This window comes from Nilaparvata lugens, chromosome 3, assembly GCF_014356525.2.
Source record: "Nilaparvata lugens isolate BPH chromosome 3, ASM1435652v1, whole genome shotgun sequence".
NCBI classification, from domain to species: domain Eukaryota; kingdom Metazoa; phylum Arthropoda; class Insecta; order Hemiptera; family Delphacidae; genus Nilaparvata; species Nilaparvata lugens.
Window position 1 is genome coordinate 19,069,599 of NC_052506.1, and position 17,143 is coordinate 19,086,741.

General features: G+C 36.3%; 2 protein-coding genes across 12 annotated transcripts in view; one reads left to right on the forward strand and one right to left on the reverse strand.

Annotated features, from left to right (window-relative positions):
- Nucleotides 1–17,143, forward strand: part of LOC111061806 (transient receptor potential-gamma protein) — a 228,530-nt gene that overhangs the window by 134,227 nt on the left and 77,160 nt on the right. The window lies entirely within an intron of this gene.
- LOC120350344 (putative uncharacterized protein DDB_G0277255) lies at nucleotides 1,766–8,774 on the reverse strand. The gene is made up of 2 exons (XM_039423195.1): nucleotides 5,662–8,774; nucleotides 1,766–2,593 (listed from the first exon to the last, which is right to left on the reverse strand). Exons 1-2 carry the CDS (start codon nucleotides 7,148–7,150, stop codon nucleotides 2,289–2,291), a joined length of 1,794 nt encoding a protein of 597 aa, XP_039279129.1. The 5' UTR covers nucleotides 7,151–8,774; the 3' UTR covers nucleotides 1,766–2,288.

The window sequence follows — 17,143 nt, forward strand, 5'->3', positions numbered from 1 at the left end:
ACCACACCTTTCTCTCCATTCTCATCCAACTGGAAGATTTCAGATCCTATTGCATGGTGTGAAGCATCTGCATTTATGTAGAATGGCTTAGAAAGGTCAGGATGCTTGAGCATAACATCATCAAGGAAATGCTTTTTGATATCTTGGAAAACCTTCTCTTCTTTTTCTCCCCATCTCCATGGTTTATTTGTGGATAAGACATGTCCCAATTGTCCTGTGTAGGAGGATAGGTGTGGACTAAATCTGCGATAGAATTGCAGAAAACCAAGAAACTTCTGTAGTTGTCTTCTACCAGTGGGAGAGGGAAAGTCTTCTATGGCTTTGAGTTTGTCTCGGTCCTGCTTAATGCCATCAGCTGAAACAATATGCCCTAGATACTTCACTTGTTGTCTGAAGAGTCTGCATTTGGAAGGCCTAAGTTTCAATCCACATTTTCGGAGTCGGCGAAATATGAGGTCAAGATGATGGCAATGTTCCAGACGTGAAACAGAAGAGATAATTCCATCGTCCACATACAATGTACAAAAATCAGAGGTGTCTTCTCCAACAGCTTGACGCAAACACTTGATAAATAAAGCCATTGCGTTTCTAACTCCAAAAGCAAGCCTGGTGAAACGTAGATTCCTGCCATTATAAACAAATGACAAATAATCCCTGGATGCTTCAGATACTTCAAGCTGCCAGTATCCGCTACTCAGATCAATGGTGGAGTATACCTTTTTCTCATGGAAGGTCTGCAGAACTTGATCAATAGGTGTTGGGCTTTCACGGTCATTCTTTAGTATGAGATTCAGGGCTCTAGCATCCAGACAAAGCCTCACACTTCCATCTTTCTTACCAACACAAACCAGTGGTAAGCTGTATTGAGCTGATGATGGTTCAATTATTCCGAGATCTTCCATCCGCTGAATCTCTTTATCGGCAGCCAATCGGCGAGCAAATGGAATAGGGTAAGACTTGTGGAAATATGTGTTATGTGGTTGAACCTCCAAGTGACAGGTGAAATGTGTTGCGCGACCTGGTAGTTCTGAAAATACTTCCCGGTTATCTTCCAACATTCTCACTATCCTCAGGATCTCCTTTTCATCCCAGGGCTGTGACTTAATTCCATCCAGTATTTCTTGGAAATATTTATCAGTATTATCTATCACGCTGTCTGACTGCAAATTTATGAAGGCGTGATAGTCACTCAACCTCTCTTCCAGATCATGCTGACCAAACTCACGGGGAACAAACTCTGGATCATGGTAGACTCGATAGACTTCGCTAATATGTCCAACAAAATCTCCTGGTACTATGGATGCATTCACAGTTATGGTTGATTGACCCTCCAAAATCTGTAGTGATATTGTTGAATCCCTTAGGTTGATTATGCTCTGGAAGTATTTTAGAAAGTCTGCACCAATGATGAGTAAAGGACATTTCGAAGGTAGTACAAGGAAGGCATGTGAAAACGTTTTGCCACTGATTTCTAAGTCCAACAGGCATTGGATAGTGATACGAGTGCGGCGACCATAGTTGATTCCACGTATGAAGGTGGTGGTGAGAGGCAAAATGGCTATCTTGTGCTGATCCTTTATTCTTGAGAAAAGATCACTCTGTATAATGCTACATTGAGCTCCAGTGTCTAACAAACCGCGACAATGTAACCCATAAACAACTACATCCACATAGTTATCATTTTGATTGTAGTGATCTTCCTGCTTATCATCTTTCTCTTCCTCCAATAAGGTGTCGATGAATATAGTACAACAATTTAAGGTGATTTCACAAGCCTCGGCTGTATTAGTTTCATTTTGTGTTTTGTTCTTCTCAGAAGTCATTTCGTTATCTTTATTAGAGATGGTTTTCAAGATTTGTTGATTATTCGAGGTTCTGTGTTTGACTCTTGAGATTTGAGGTTCTGCATGTGACGCTCCCTGTTTATAGCCATTCGAAGATAGTTTCTCACAATGATCATCACTGTTATCATCCTCCGAATTTCCATGTCTGGATATCATGAACAGTCTAGGCAGTTCTGATCTGGATTCTTTGTTCTTCTCTGTCACTGGCAGTTTCACTCCAACATTTTGAATCGACCCGGGTGTTGAGGAAACATTTGAATCACTGCTAGGTAGTGTTGGCGACAAAATTCTTCCACTGGTGGTAGTCTGACTTTCAAACAAAACAGGTTGGCCAACTCTTTCGTTCAATCCCATAACTCTTTGTGATGAAGACTTGTTATATTGATTAACCACCCTCGTCTTAAAACCATCTGTTACTTTGGTGAGGGCGGTTGTATTTAATTGTCAATTTCTATTTTGCTGAGTTGAAGTAGAGTTTTCGGCAGAGTTTGGCTGACTCCTATTGCCCTGATTCCGGGTCTGGGGTGAACTACGATTTCTATCCTCAGATGGCATTGGCAGCCGGCTTGTGTTTGTAGATCTAGAATGATTACCACCATTAACCTCACTGTTGTATCCAAACATGCGATTTGAATTATTATTATTGAATCGATTCCCATTCCTATTAGCAAAATGATCATTGCTACTTAATTGTTGATAATTGTTAGCATCATTATTACTGAATGTTTTTGTGTATCCATAGCTTCTACCAGGGGTGCCCAGCCCCCCCAAGGCCAATGGCGCATGCCCCCCCCAATTCAAGTTTAATGCCCCCCCAACCCATGTGTAATGCCCCCCCCCCCCCCAAAGTACCCCAACTCCCAACTCTTTAGTTTTTAAAATTAGTCAGTGTATGACAATAAAATTCACATCTTTAGGTACTTACAGATATACGCGCCGCGAACATGAGCAATTCACTTTCAATCAGCTGATTATATCTGTATTTTTACAGAAACGGTAAAATACAGATATAAAAAGCTTGGCATCAGCCAAGGTACGCACCTCTACATTCTAATCTTCCAAAGGACATTATTTACCTTTGGTCTTGTGAGGAGTTCTTTCTGTTTTCATAATATTGTAAAAATATAGACTATACCATCGTTTCTTATCTCTTTAAAATAGAAATAAAGTATTTTTTTGATATTATTTTTGAGACTAGCAGTGCACCCGTTCTTGTTCGGGAGGACTAGAAAGAACTTCATTACATCAGGAAAAACTACATGACACATATTTTAATAGGATATTAAAAGATAAGTAAGGGAGGCTTTGCTTTTTAAATGTTAAGGTTACTTATAAAAAGTTGAATAATAATATCATTGATAATTCTTTATTGCAAAAGAATATTGCATAGCAATCTTGGTAAACATTCATACAAATTTGGAACGATTTTATTCATACAATGTATAATGTCGGCAAGTTTAGGTATTCTAAATCCTATACTATTAAACGAGCAATTTCTGTTTAGATGTTTTGATGTTTAAATTTTTAGATGTTTATATGTTTGTATTTCACCGGATCTCGAAAACGGCTCTAACGATTCTCACGAAATTCAGAACATAGGTTTATAATATGAAAATTCGATTACACCTGGTCTCATCCCTGGGGAAACTCGCTGAAGGACATTAAAAGAATTTATTCATCCTTGGAAAAACAGCTGATAATTTCGGCGTCTGTTGATGGTGGAAGTGAGTGAGCGAGTGCATGTGTTTGGGACTGAGACAAAATTATGACTCAGCTGTTGAACTTTTGTACATAATTCAATCAGGTACTTAGTGACAGTTGTACAAAAGCCGGTTGAATTTTAATCCTGATTAATTCCAGTAGAACCAATCAGATAAGCTACCTTTTTGAGATGGTCTTCTGTGATTTGGTTCACGTGACATGAATCAAGATTAAAATTTAACATGCTTTTGTGAGAGAAATGTTTGCATTCCTCTGCGAATAATTCTCAATCCACTGTGATTAGATAGAACCTTTCTGTATGAACTATGAATATTCATTATAATTTCTTCTTTCGTAATAATTTTTATATGCTTTTGTAGGTACTCTAGAGCGGAGCTCGGTGCCCCGATATTTATCATGAATTGGAATAGGTTGTCACTGATGTTGTGTTGTTGGTAGTATTTACTTTTTAACATTACAGGAGTAAATAACACAAGTCGAACAAAATGTATCTTTAAATGGTTTGGTTTTTGGAATAAAGATATCTTCTGAACAAGTACATTTTGTAAATTCTATCTATATTAATACCAAATATCGGGGCACCGAGCTTTGCTCGTTATTTATTCATTGATAAACAGATTTATTTCATTGATAATCATTTCTTTAAAATGATTGGGGAAGTACTAACAGGCACAGCCCAAAACTGTTACTTACCCAAATTTTGATTTATTCACTACGAAAAATATATTTTGTCTGTGATTTATTCACAGACGAAATCATCATCTGTTTTTCCAAGGATGAATTATCCTTTTCATGTCCTTCAGGGAGTTTTCTCAGGGATGAGACCTAGTGCAATCGAATTTTGATATCATAAACCTACTATATTCCGAGTTTCGTGAAAATCGTTAGAGCCGTTTCCGAGATCCGTTGAACATAAATAACCAGATAGCCAGATAACCAGATATAGAAATAGAAAAATATAAACAGATGTACATAAATTGCTCGCTATTATAATAGGATAACAACTTATAGTCCAGTCAAATGGTCGTTTTTCAGGAAACAGTCCCGAAATAATTTTTTTCGATGGTCCTATATATATTTTGGGGCGCTGAATTCTAATCTGAAATTTGCTGACACACCAGAAGGCGACTTCACCCCAAAATTTTCGATTTTTTCAAGTTTTCCATTTAATCTCGAGAACCTTGAATTTTTCGAGTAAAAGCATTCTCTATATAATATTAAAGATAATAAATTTCCAATGAATTGAGTGGTCGCGCAGGACTACTTTTTGGATTTTATATCTGAAGTGTTCCACAAGATACGCAACTTTGAATGTGCGAGAAATTTGTGATATTTTCCCCATTCTCACAGTCTGGCATATGCAACGTTGCGTATCTTGTGGAACACTTCAGATGCAAAATCCAAAAAGTGGTCGAGGTTGTGATGAATTTTCTCCTCTTTTCACTCCCATGAAATATACTTCTGTTTTCAATACCGTTCAAAAGTTACAGCCAATTGAATAATGATCTTTATTTTCTCATTTTTCTTGCGATTTTACTGTTATTAAAGAGTCTCTGAAATGAGTACAATGCATGATAGAAACTTGCGATTGGTCTTAAATGAGAGAAAATTTCATGCTCTATAAGCTGAGTTGCCCTAAATTGATCTTGCATTACTGTTTATATCGAAAAACTGGCGAGACTGTGAAAATGAGAAAAATATCGCATATTTCTTGCAACAGCAAGGAAACTCAAACACAGGACCATTAAAAATTAAAATGAAGCAAAGGAAATCAGAATAATAGTGGATGATGAAGTTATAATTTATTTTTGTCAAAGATTTATCTTCAAACTCATAGGCTTAAAATTACTAAAATTCCTGCATACAAAATATTATCAATTGTGCTTATGTTTTATATTGAGTTACACTTAGCAAAATTAACATTGTAAAGAAGGGAAAAATTAACTACATTAGGATATCTCTATTTAATACCTTGATTTTTTAATCATAATTCAAAATGTTGACATAAAATATACAAAAAATCATGCCCCCCCCAAAAATGTTGATGGCGCAAATTGCGCCATGCCCCCCCCTTGTGGGCACCCCTGGCTTCTACTATTGACCGGGCCTCGGTTTACATTTTCGTTTTGAGGTGAGTGTTTACATCCTAGGTCGTAGCTGTCGTTGAAGGATGTATTGCTACCATTTGACTCAAATTGATCATGTATGAATTGTAGTCGATAGAGGCATGATTCAAATTGATTGTAATTTTCAAAATCTCTGGTACTAAGGGCAGTTTGAACGCTTTTTGGCAATTTTTGAGCCAACACTTGAATAAGACTATCCAGTGGTATAGGGTGATCTAGTGCTGAATTCAAATACTTCAAGTGTGCTGAAAAAGCAACCATAGATAAGCCAGCATTCCTTTGAAATTTGCAGGTAATAATATGTGTTAGTAGTACTCGTTGTCTATCAGGACTCCAAAATGTATCCAATAATGCTTTTACAAAGTGATTCAAATCCGTAAATTCTTCTAAGCGGCTCTGGAAAAATATCAAAGGCTCGCCTTGCAATCGGCTTATTAGATTCAATTTCCACATATTCCAATTAACATTGTACATGTCGTTGACCATCAATAGGTGTTTGGTGAAAGCACGGGGTAGAATGGTACCATAGGAATTATCAAAATTGGGGATAGAGTTCAAAATTTGACTCAAGTTATTATCTCTGGGCGCGCTAGCCATGCTTGCTAAGCTATTCTTGATTTCGCTAAGCTTAGCCTCTGCCAGAGTTACTTGTGAGCTAAGTTCTGAACTGGAAGATAGGATCAAATTATTGTTTTTCAACAACTGAACTTCTTCTTCGATTCTATCAACCTTTTTTGTAGTATCGATCTGTTTTAGCTCTATTTCCTTAAGCTTTGAATCTACCCCCAGATTATGATCAGCCAAGGTGGTATTCAATCTAACCTCTACGGCGCTTGTGAGAGCAGTAAATTTGTTGTTTTGTTCGGAAATTTGTGCTCCCATCTCTGCTCGAGTCAATTCGGTCTGTTGGTCTGTGTATTTCTTGATTTCTGTATTTTTTTCCTTCATCTCCTTCCTCAAACCTTCGGTATGGTTGAGCATTTCCGATTTAAAACTCTCCTGCATTCTATCCAGTCTTGAATTCATGTTTGTATGAGCTTCTTGTATCACTTGTATTAGATTCCTTTCCAGATTTTTTTGATTAGTTCTCTGCTCCTCGCCCATTTCTTTGATAAAATTTAACATGCTATCTGCCATCTCCGGTGAAGGTAGTGTGTGGTAGAGTTGCTTTCTTAGTTCGTTAGTTTTGTCTATGAGAGGCGGGTTTCCATCAGCTGCACTGCTGGGCTGAGCTGGCGCGACCTGCTGCATGACGTCCCCCTGTGGAGTTTCGGCCGTCACTCTGGTGGGCGACATTCTTTCCTGCATTGTATCTGTTGCATTCAATTGTGTGGATGACATGTGATGCAGTACATCCTGCGAAAACGCCTCGGACGTCAGACTATTGGATCGTGGATGTTTGCCGCCGGGTGACTGGTCTTCGGCCGAGCTGAAATCGGTAGTCGATCCGTCTGCCATATTTTTCTTTACAAGTCAAAACGTGAAGAACACAACAAACTTGTTTCTGTAGATGCAATGACTGTAGGTTGAGTAAATTAATTACTATAATTATTAATTGCTAGAGTGCACGATGAAAATAGGCAGAAATCGCGGTTAATGCGTATTAATTATAGGCATAAGTAAAATAGTCAACGTCCAGAGATCTTTCCATTCACATGAAACGTGAGAAGCTTTTCTTATTTATAAAATAGTATTTTATAAAATTATATAACAATAAACGATGGAACAATAAAGCGAACCCAGATGATTACTGTCTGCATTCATATATGCTCATATAATTACCATTAAAAAAAAAATTACTTTATTTGTAAATGATTGGCTACTCCAGCATTTCAAGCACGTCGTAGTATCTTTCATGCAACAATATAATACCAGATAATGGAACTTCCAATAAAATGTTGCATGAATAAATGTTACCTCAATTTATAACATTCGTGTATTAAAATAAAAAATTAGACTGGTAATATGCTCTAAACAAGATATTGAACCTAGTAAATCATTCCATAAAGTGTTACCATAAATTTCGATAACATCAGTATAACACACCATAACAAGGAATTATAGGTATTATATTAATCTTATATGCCTCTTGTTCATTCAAATAATTATTCCTGAAATGTGGAAGCATATGAAACAAAATACTTAGTTATTGGTTGTAGTAGTAGGCAGCCCACATAATAATTAGCATATATTATAGCCTATTCAATAAAAATAGCATTGCTTCTGATAATGAATAATTTCATTATATGCCAATAACATTGGTATAAGATAAATATTATTTCGATTTGAAATATTTGCTTACACGAATGAATAACTTTTATTGATGGAGTATCTACAAAAAGTCTAGTAGCGATTGACTATTGAGCTAATCCATATAATATCAGTTTTATAATATCGTAATAAATTTATTATATTATAAATTATCCTCCAATAATAATACATGTAAACACTGCATATAATTTTCGAATAAATTATTCATAAAAACTCTGCTTATAATAATAATAATTTTATAGTATGATTATCACAGTTTATTCAATATGCCTATCACAAATCCTTGGAATGACCTTGAAGCTATCACAATTATAGGCCTATTGCAAGCTCTTGCAGGACAAGATCTGCGATCATCATGTCTCGTCAAAGAACTATGATTTATTGATGATGAAAATAATATATTTTCCTTAGAATTTTCAATCTAAATTCAATTCAATATGACAAGAATAGGTATTATGTTTCAATATTAACAACAGCATGCTTTTTGTAGGATAGGACCTGCAATAATAATTTTTAAGGTGTGACTTGTATAATTCAATAATTCATTACTTGTACAGCTCTGCTGAATGATATTATAATATAGCCCAATTTTCTTAAAATATTGTTAAAATTAATATGAATATCACAGAAATAGCCTTAAACATCTATCCCAAAGGCGTAAACTTCTCTCTCGGTAAGGTGTGCTCTATAAATCATTCTAATAAATTTAATAATTTTCGAATCGTGTGTTCTATCTTAGGTAACTTGATCTTCAATTAATCTAAATTAATACTGGATCAGTAATAAATTAATATGCTGTTTCTAAATGCAAAATTTACTAAGAAAAAGACTGATTGCTTTTTCAACAGGAGATTATTTTTCATGAATAATATTATTCACAGTGAGCCCCTCCTAAAGTCCATGTTCGCGGGTCGCCATTTTGTGAGAATTTTGTAATTTTGACCTAAGGGTCCCTTTTACTAATTTTCAATAAGGAACGGACTCACCGGTTTTAGTTTAAGTATCGTCCCCAGACAGCAATCCTCAGTCGGTAGAGCATTAGGTGGTAGTCTTCCGTCCGCCAGCCTTCTTTCACACGCGTATTCACTAAACCACTAAATCACTTCGATTCTCCGCACACCTTTACGTTTGCAAGTCCCGAGGAGTCTAGGAGAAGAGTGACGAAAACACAGGCAGAGTTCCTTCTCAGTTGCCGGGAGAGAGTTCCGTTATTCTAGCAGATAACGCCGATATTTCCCCAAAGTTATGGAGGTGGGGGTAAGCACCCTCAATTGTAAAAGAGAGAACTCTCAATATAAGAGGAATAGATAATGAACATGGAGGTAGAGATAATTTGAAGAACACCTTTCCGAGAGAGGGTAAATAATAATAATTAAAAATATAACTTGACAAACATTTATAATATCACAGTATTGGAATGAATTTTTATTATAATTAAAGCTGTATGAACCGAAGAAATAGCAGGCTGGCATCTTATCTAATCGATATTGCTGCTCGCTACTATCAATTTCAGCTATGCCAGCCCGCTTATGAAATGTGATGTCACAATATCAGGAAACCATATATTATTGAAGTACTTGAAAGGATTGTTTCAGATTCCTTTCCAATATGTATTCTGGAACTAGGTCACAAAGGAGACGAGGAAGACCACCAATTGCAACTTGAATTAGTAGTTTAATATGTACTAACACATAATGAACTAATATTGCTAACATTGTTTTTCTCTCATAAAACTTGAATATCTTGCATATATCTTCAAATCGATTTGAAGCTCCCATACAGAGAAAAGCAAATATAGAAAAGTTTCTGCGATTATTATGAATATTTTCTGGAGGACAAAACTATAGATAACAAACTTGCATTTAAAAAAAATTAAAATTGATGTTAAAATTTGTTGAATAGAATTGATATTGTGCAATTTCTTTATAATTATACGGTTGTTTTCTGTAAAGTGTGAAGTTTTTAGATCGAAAAGTTCTAGTTTCATTCAAAATTTAGACTTTTTGAATAATTATTAAGTTACTGTTCAAGATTTTTTGATTTCAGGTTCTAATAGTATCTGTTTGATTCAAGATTTGCTCTTTTATCTGAGTATTGAAGAGCATAAATTGTATTTTGAAAATTGAAAGTGACATAACCTACATTTTGATTTGGACAGTATAGTATAAATTGGAAATGGGACAGTTCTGGGCATGAGCCTGTTGTGCCTTTCCTCATGTTAAATATTTGTACTCAATTTGATAAATGAATAAATGAATTTTATGAATAATAATTTTATTGAATGGTTTTTCAATAAGTCACAGTGGATAATGAAATGGTGATTTTCGAATGTTTATGTATTAATACACCAAACAAGATGAATATGAACTCGAATATATTGGTTCACGTAGTCCATGATGTATTGCATATAATATACTGGAGTGATTTGTGAGCTAGTGGTAGGGGTGTATTCGTGGCTGCTTAGAGGTGCTGGATATAAACCCAGATAATATGACCAAAAATTTGTAGCTAGATCTCTCTCGTGTTATCGGCTGAGCACGGTATATTGTCGGTCCCGGTTGAAGTATAACAAGGCTCATTGACGGCTTTCATATTCAGGCTAGCTAGGAAGCTTCCCGTGAAGTGATCTTCATCAATAAAAATCCAAACCATACGAGTTTACTCATTGCATGAAACATAAACTCCACAAATCAAGTTCGTTTGTGCGTGTCAGGTAATCGACACGTAATCGTCAGGTAATCGGTAATCATACTATAGTTTCAGAAAAGACTATACATTCAATTTAATCAAGTCTTAGAGCTATAAGTTTCATTGCAAATAATCATTCAAGCTTCCCGTGAAGTGATCTTCATCAATAGAAATCCAAACCATACGAGTTTACTCATTGCATGAAACATAAACTCCACAAATCTTTTCCTCATTTACATCAATAACATATCCAGGTTGCACCTACATGGTCAATTATTCCTCTTTGCCGATGACACGGCACTTGTGTCTACAGGCTGCACATGGACTGAAACATTCAATAATGCTTCCTCTGATCTCCTTAAACTAAAAAATTGGTTTGACAACAATGTGTTGTCAATTAATATTTCGAAATCCAAGTGTCTACCTATATTCCTTCGTAATAGCCCCGGGCCCAGGGTGCTCAGGATGCATTCATGTGGTGACCCATTCTCCAATGACTGTAACTGTCCTGAGATAGAACAAGTCTTAACTTACAAATATCTTGGCATAATATTCGACCACAAGTTGAGTTGGGTGGCCCATGTGCAGTACCTCAGGCAGAGGTTGCGTAAAATGAATTATGCTTTTGCACAGCTGGGAAGGTTCCTGAGTCCTGGACACTGTCGTTCTGTCTACTATGCATATGTGCAGGCATTGCTTGAGTATGGCATCTTGGCGTGGGGCGGTGCCTCCTTGGGTGTCCTGCGTCCTGTCGCGGTCTCACAGAGAGCACTTATTAAAACACTATTGGCCAAAAATCATAGATATCCAACACATTTACTTTTCCAAGAATTCCCTGTATTAAATATAAAACAATTATTTATAAAAAATTTACTTGTCTTTATAAAAAAAGTAACTTTGTCTTCAATGAAATTCAACATTATTATCCCACTAGAAACAGATTGCATATAAATATTCAATTTCCCCGTTTAAGTAATTCAATTCAACTTGGAAACTGTTTTCATTTAGCCCATTGGCTTTACCGTAATGTACCGGCCGAGATTTCAACTACTGAGGGGGTTAGCGTTGCCGTCTACAAGCGGAGAGTGACCGGGTGGCTGCTCTGCATCGGTTCAGATGATGCGGAGGCTCTTCTACATTCTCCATATAGATGAATATTTCTAGTTCTGAACACAGAATAACATTCAAATATTACACACAGTACCACGCTAATAAAGCTATATTACTCCCAACTCAGCCCTTTAAACGCCGTCGAGCTGACACTTTTATTTTATTTATTTATTGTTTTTTTTTCTATCTTTAGTTTTAAAATTTATTATTAAAATAAACTCTCTTATTATTCTTTCAAATTTATTTATTATTCATAGTTTGTAATTTATTTTATTATTGCTAGTGTTTGCCCTCTGTTTGATAATTTGCGACTCCTCCCTGCACACGGACAAATCATCCAGGCAGGGAGAATTTATTCATGTAATTTATAACACTTTTATATTTTGTGAATATGTAATATTTTATGAATAAAACAATTTGAATTTGAAAATCAAGTTCGTTTGTGCGTGTCAGGTAATCGACACGTAATCGTCAGATAATCGGTAATCATACTATAGTTTCAGAAAAGACTATACATTCAATTTAATCAAGTCTTAGAGCTATAAGTTTCATTGCAGATAATCATTCGGGTTTTAGAGTGGGATACTCGTACATTTGAAAAGAATCTTGATTATAGAAAAAAAGATTTGCTATGATCTATATCTTAATGAAGTGAATGTGAAAGACCAAACACAGAAATATTCTACTTTCTACATTCTTTACAATTTTTTACCCTTTCTCTTCTCAATCTCCACCCTTGTACAGCAGTACTGAAAATTCTAAAGTTCACTCCACCGACAGTTTTATATTCAATAAAACATTTTATGAGTAGGCATTTATATCCTAATGAGTTATTTAAAAAAACGTATTATTTGAACTTCCAGGAACTATTGAATGAGCTATTACTCCTGTTGGCAGCATATGGTGAGACATATTTGTGTTAGTAAGACGTGGAGCACATGTTGGGAACCAGACCTGAATACATATTTAATGAGGTTTAGGTGGCTTGATTCCGCAGATGAGACGGGGTGCGAGCAGGGGTGCAGTTGAGAGACATGTAGCTGATGTTTAAGTAGGGGCTGTACCAGATTTAGATTGAGAGGAAGGGTGAAAAATCAGAAGAGGAAGGGAATTAGAGAAAGTCGAAGATAGGGGAAAGCCAGGAGAGCTTCCGCGCCGTGCGGGGAGATTGACAAGATAGAAGAGCAGCAATATCGAGATATTCCCCTGTAGAAGAACACACATACACACTGAAAGTGGCTTCTATTTCACCCCCCCCCCCAACAATTTTCCTTGTCTTTCCCGATCCCCCAGGGCTAAGCCAAGAGCTTTGTATGGGAATTTAGCACACACCACCTCACATACATTCTGCCAAAACTAAACCTCACACAACTCACACACGCCAATTCACGTCCCTCACGAGTGCTGCTTTACACCTGCTTTATCATTCCATCGCATTCCTTCCCCCCCCCTCACCATACCTCTCGAATTCCGCTCTCTCACTCTGCTCAGACTTCCGCTTCAGACTCGTGCTTCGTGGAAAATTTTCCACAAGTCGTATCTTCCGAAGAGTTTGAATCTGTTTGTTGTGGATTCTATTATTTGCATGATAAGAATAAAGTTTCTTATTGGCATGACTTCGGAAAGAAAATCAATTGGAGAAGTTTTATTATCATGTCAAGTTCAAGATCGAGAGTATATCACTCCTTGATCATTTTTCCATTCGGAAGCTCCAAACAATTTATCAATTCTGGTATTTTACCAGAGAAGGTGGAATATTCCACATGCAATATTTTGATAGAACGGCTTTTGAAAGATACCCATATCTTATTATGTAATAAATCCATGCGAACAGGTCGCGAAGTATATCTCAGTTTCTTTCCATTCCACTACTTAGCTATTAATAATAAAAACATTCGAATATCATCGTGTTGAACAGGAATTGAAAAATAACTGAACGTTCACTCCTATGCACTGCATTATTAAGTGCTTGTGTTACATTAAGGACATTCTCGATTGCGACCTACACTGACATCGACCTACCGTTCTATTAGTGCCCCATGTTTTATCCTGTTCACGATTTGAGAATTGGATACTGTTCCAGAACTCCTCTTCCATAAAATCAATGAAACGAATTATTCATCTTTGAATTTTTATTTAAGATCATTGTCGATTTTCATTTTGAAAAATAGGAATTTAATGGTAAAACTCTAGTATAGAAGGCTTATTATTTGATCATGAACAAATTTTCTATTCTAATTGCAATGAATTTGAGCGATATCCATTAAGGATGATGAGCTGAGAGAGGAGATGAGGGTGAATAAAACTGATTGGACTATTGCTAGCAGGAGGAGAAGACCAGCGATATAAAACATGGAAGTTTTTATTTGAATAGGAAGACTGTTGAAGTTTAGTACTCAACGCTATCATATTTCTCCAGAACAAGTTTATCTTGATGGGATACAATAGTTCTTGTACTATTTTTAAGCAGCTTCTTTGGAAGAATAAGTTTTATATTACTTGCTTTAGTTTGATTTGAAGTTTGAGAACAGTTTGATACTCGATGCATCAAAAACGGTGGGCCTAGACGAATCAAATACAATTATTTTTGTAACTTTCCAAATTATTAATTCCTAAAATTGATGTTTATTGTCACAAAAGTTCAGAATTCAGCTCTATATGGATGGAATTATCACATGAATAAAAATCTTGATAAGTTGCTTTTCCTTTAAGATACAAGCAATCAAATTAATAAAGCTCACATGATATTCGAAAAAGGATATAACATGCTTTGAACAATGAATTGGACATGCTTTAAAACAATGATGAGAAAATTCTTGATAATTCATTGTAAATAGGCTGTGCGGGAGACTCGCTGTATTGTATTCTGGGAATTATCGAGCTTATTAAATTTTAGGGTAGATATTCTTGGAAACTCCAATTAGATTAAAATCAAAACTGGCTAATTATCTCATGATTGGAGTGCTTCACTGGACTTAGTAACAAAGTATCATCTTGTGGGGTGGCTCGTCTCACCTGAAATAAAATAGAATATTCGCTTGAGTCAGTCAATGCAAAACAGGTCTTGAAGTGCTGTACGCCTCCACTACACCGTTGGCAACCCACAGGCCTCTCATTTCAAGGAAAAGCCTGATTCGATTTGGCAGGGAAAGCATGCTAACTGCTTGGCCACAAAGGCCACCCGTGTTAATGACATCACTCTTTCCTTTCCTCACTCGAGGCGAGAGTGAGAGAGCAGAGGCGAGACATCTATTTCCAGGGTCTCACCTCACTTAACTCGTCTGCCTCTCTTTGCTTCTAATTAATTAAATTTTTCGAGCGCGCAAGGTCTCTCTGGCCAAAATGCCGTTGAATATTGAATCTAATAGGCTAAGTTGTCGTGTTCATGTTCATGTGGAATGCCATGGCTCAGCCGCTAGATGAGGTGAGTTTTTTATTACATCATACTTGCTCGTAAGTACGTAAATTTACTGGAATTAAAGAGGTTTCGAAAAAATTCAGTCCCCATTGCATTTGAATTCAAAATAAGCTCATCATTATTCTACTTCAGTAAAGGAAATATTCATCAAATGAATTATGTTATTATTCAATATAAATTATGCTTCCAAAAAATTAAGAGACTTACTATCAAATTATAATTTTGAAATCTCCTATGGAACTATGTTTCAAATCACACCTCTTGAATTGAATTCCATTCATCATTTTTTTTCAATGGTCATTGTTAATTCATTGTCGATTCCTACTCCCATTGGCGAACAAGAGTCATCTTATGTCAGTGCTTTTTTCATTTACAATCTATTATCAAATTTTAGTTGAATCATATTGTCATGCTGAACTTTATTTGATTTCTGTATTATGTATTTAAGAGTGTAAAATAGATTTAAATTTCGAATTTTTTGAACTGTTCAATAAATAATTATCACCCAGGCTCTCATTCTTTATAGCCCAGTCAACGAAGTGTTATAGAGGGAAAAGTTTGGAAGACAATTTTTGACCCCGCAGTTCTGTTTGGGGTAGTGAGGAGGTTAACATATCCAAAGTCCCCGCCCCTACATCCTGTGCTAAGGGGGTGGGGGTGGTTCAAAGGTACCATTTTTTGGTTTCTCGCATATAACTCGAAAATTGGTACCAAAATACGAAACCAAAAAGTGGTACCTTTGAACCACCCCCACCCCCTTAGCACAGGAAGTAGGGGTGGGGACATTTGATATGTTCACTTCCTCACTACCCCAAACAGGACTGCAGGGTCAAAAATTGTCATCCAAACTTTTCCCTCTATACCCTTTTTCTATCATTCATTGCCTGGACTATTATTAAGTCCTGAATTTGTTGATATAATAAGAATAAAGTTTCTAGAGATCAGAATTTATTGGAATAGCAGATTTTAATGGAAAATTTGGAGAAGTTTGAGAGGAGAAGAGATACTTGGATAGTAAAATGTAAAATAAGTAATGAGCATAATCCTCTGAGCGGCAAAATAGCAATGTACACCCACAGTTGACCTACATTGGAACTTAGGTAATCATAACATTAGTAATCATGATCAGCTATTATAACCTTTGCTAAACCACTCTTAACCTCGACTAAATTTCCATTTCACTTTATTTATCCATTATTCTAGACAAATATCATTTCATTACACGCAGAGCATATGTACATCTCTCACCTCTTTTATTTCTATCCTCCGAATATCAGAGCAACATAAAAACCAACATGAAGACAAAAATACAAACGTTATTTCTCCCTTATTGCAACGAATAGTCCAGGCTATTATGAGTATTTATATAAGATTTTATTTGAATAACAAAAATACATGTGACCATCATCAGCAAAGAAAACCCAAAAGCTGTGCAAAAGTGGTCCCTATTTCGCTCGAAACACTACCGCTGATAAGAAATAAAAAGACATGGATTGGCATATTCTTATGAATATCCACATAACCCGATAATATCAAGGAATTGCGCTGATAAGAAATGAAAAGATATGGATTGGCATATTCTTATGAATAACCACAAAACCCGATAATACCGAGGAATTGGTGAAGGATTTCTTCAAACTCAGCAATTCTTTGTTACCCTTGAGGGAGCATGAAAGGTCCACAGTGGTAAGAAACGTCGGATGTGTATAGCCGGCGGATCTTTCTTTGCCGGTGATAGCAGCCTGTCGTTATGCACGCTCAACGGACAAGTGCACGCTCAGCAGAATGATCAAAAAATATAAAAGAAAGTTATTTGCTGGTCGCGCGCGCGTACCGCCAGCGGCCAGGTCGTTTATTCAGCGGTGGCAGATTTGTGAGTGAGTGAGTGAGCGACAAGAGTGATGTTGGTCGAATAGGGGTTGAAGTGGGAGGGGGGCTGCGTATCGCAGATACGCAGCAAGAGA

Coding starts and splice junctions, on each gene's coding strand:
- LOC120350344 (XM_039423195.1), bottom strand. CDS start 7,150: ATGGCAGACGGATCGACTACCGATTTCAGCTCGGCCGAAGACCAGTCA. Junction 2,594..5,661: donor AAACCGAGGCCCGGTCAATA/GTAGAAGCCAGG, acceptor TGGGCACCCCTG/GTAGAAGCTATGGATACACA.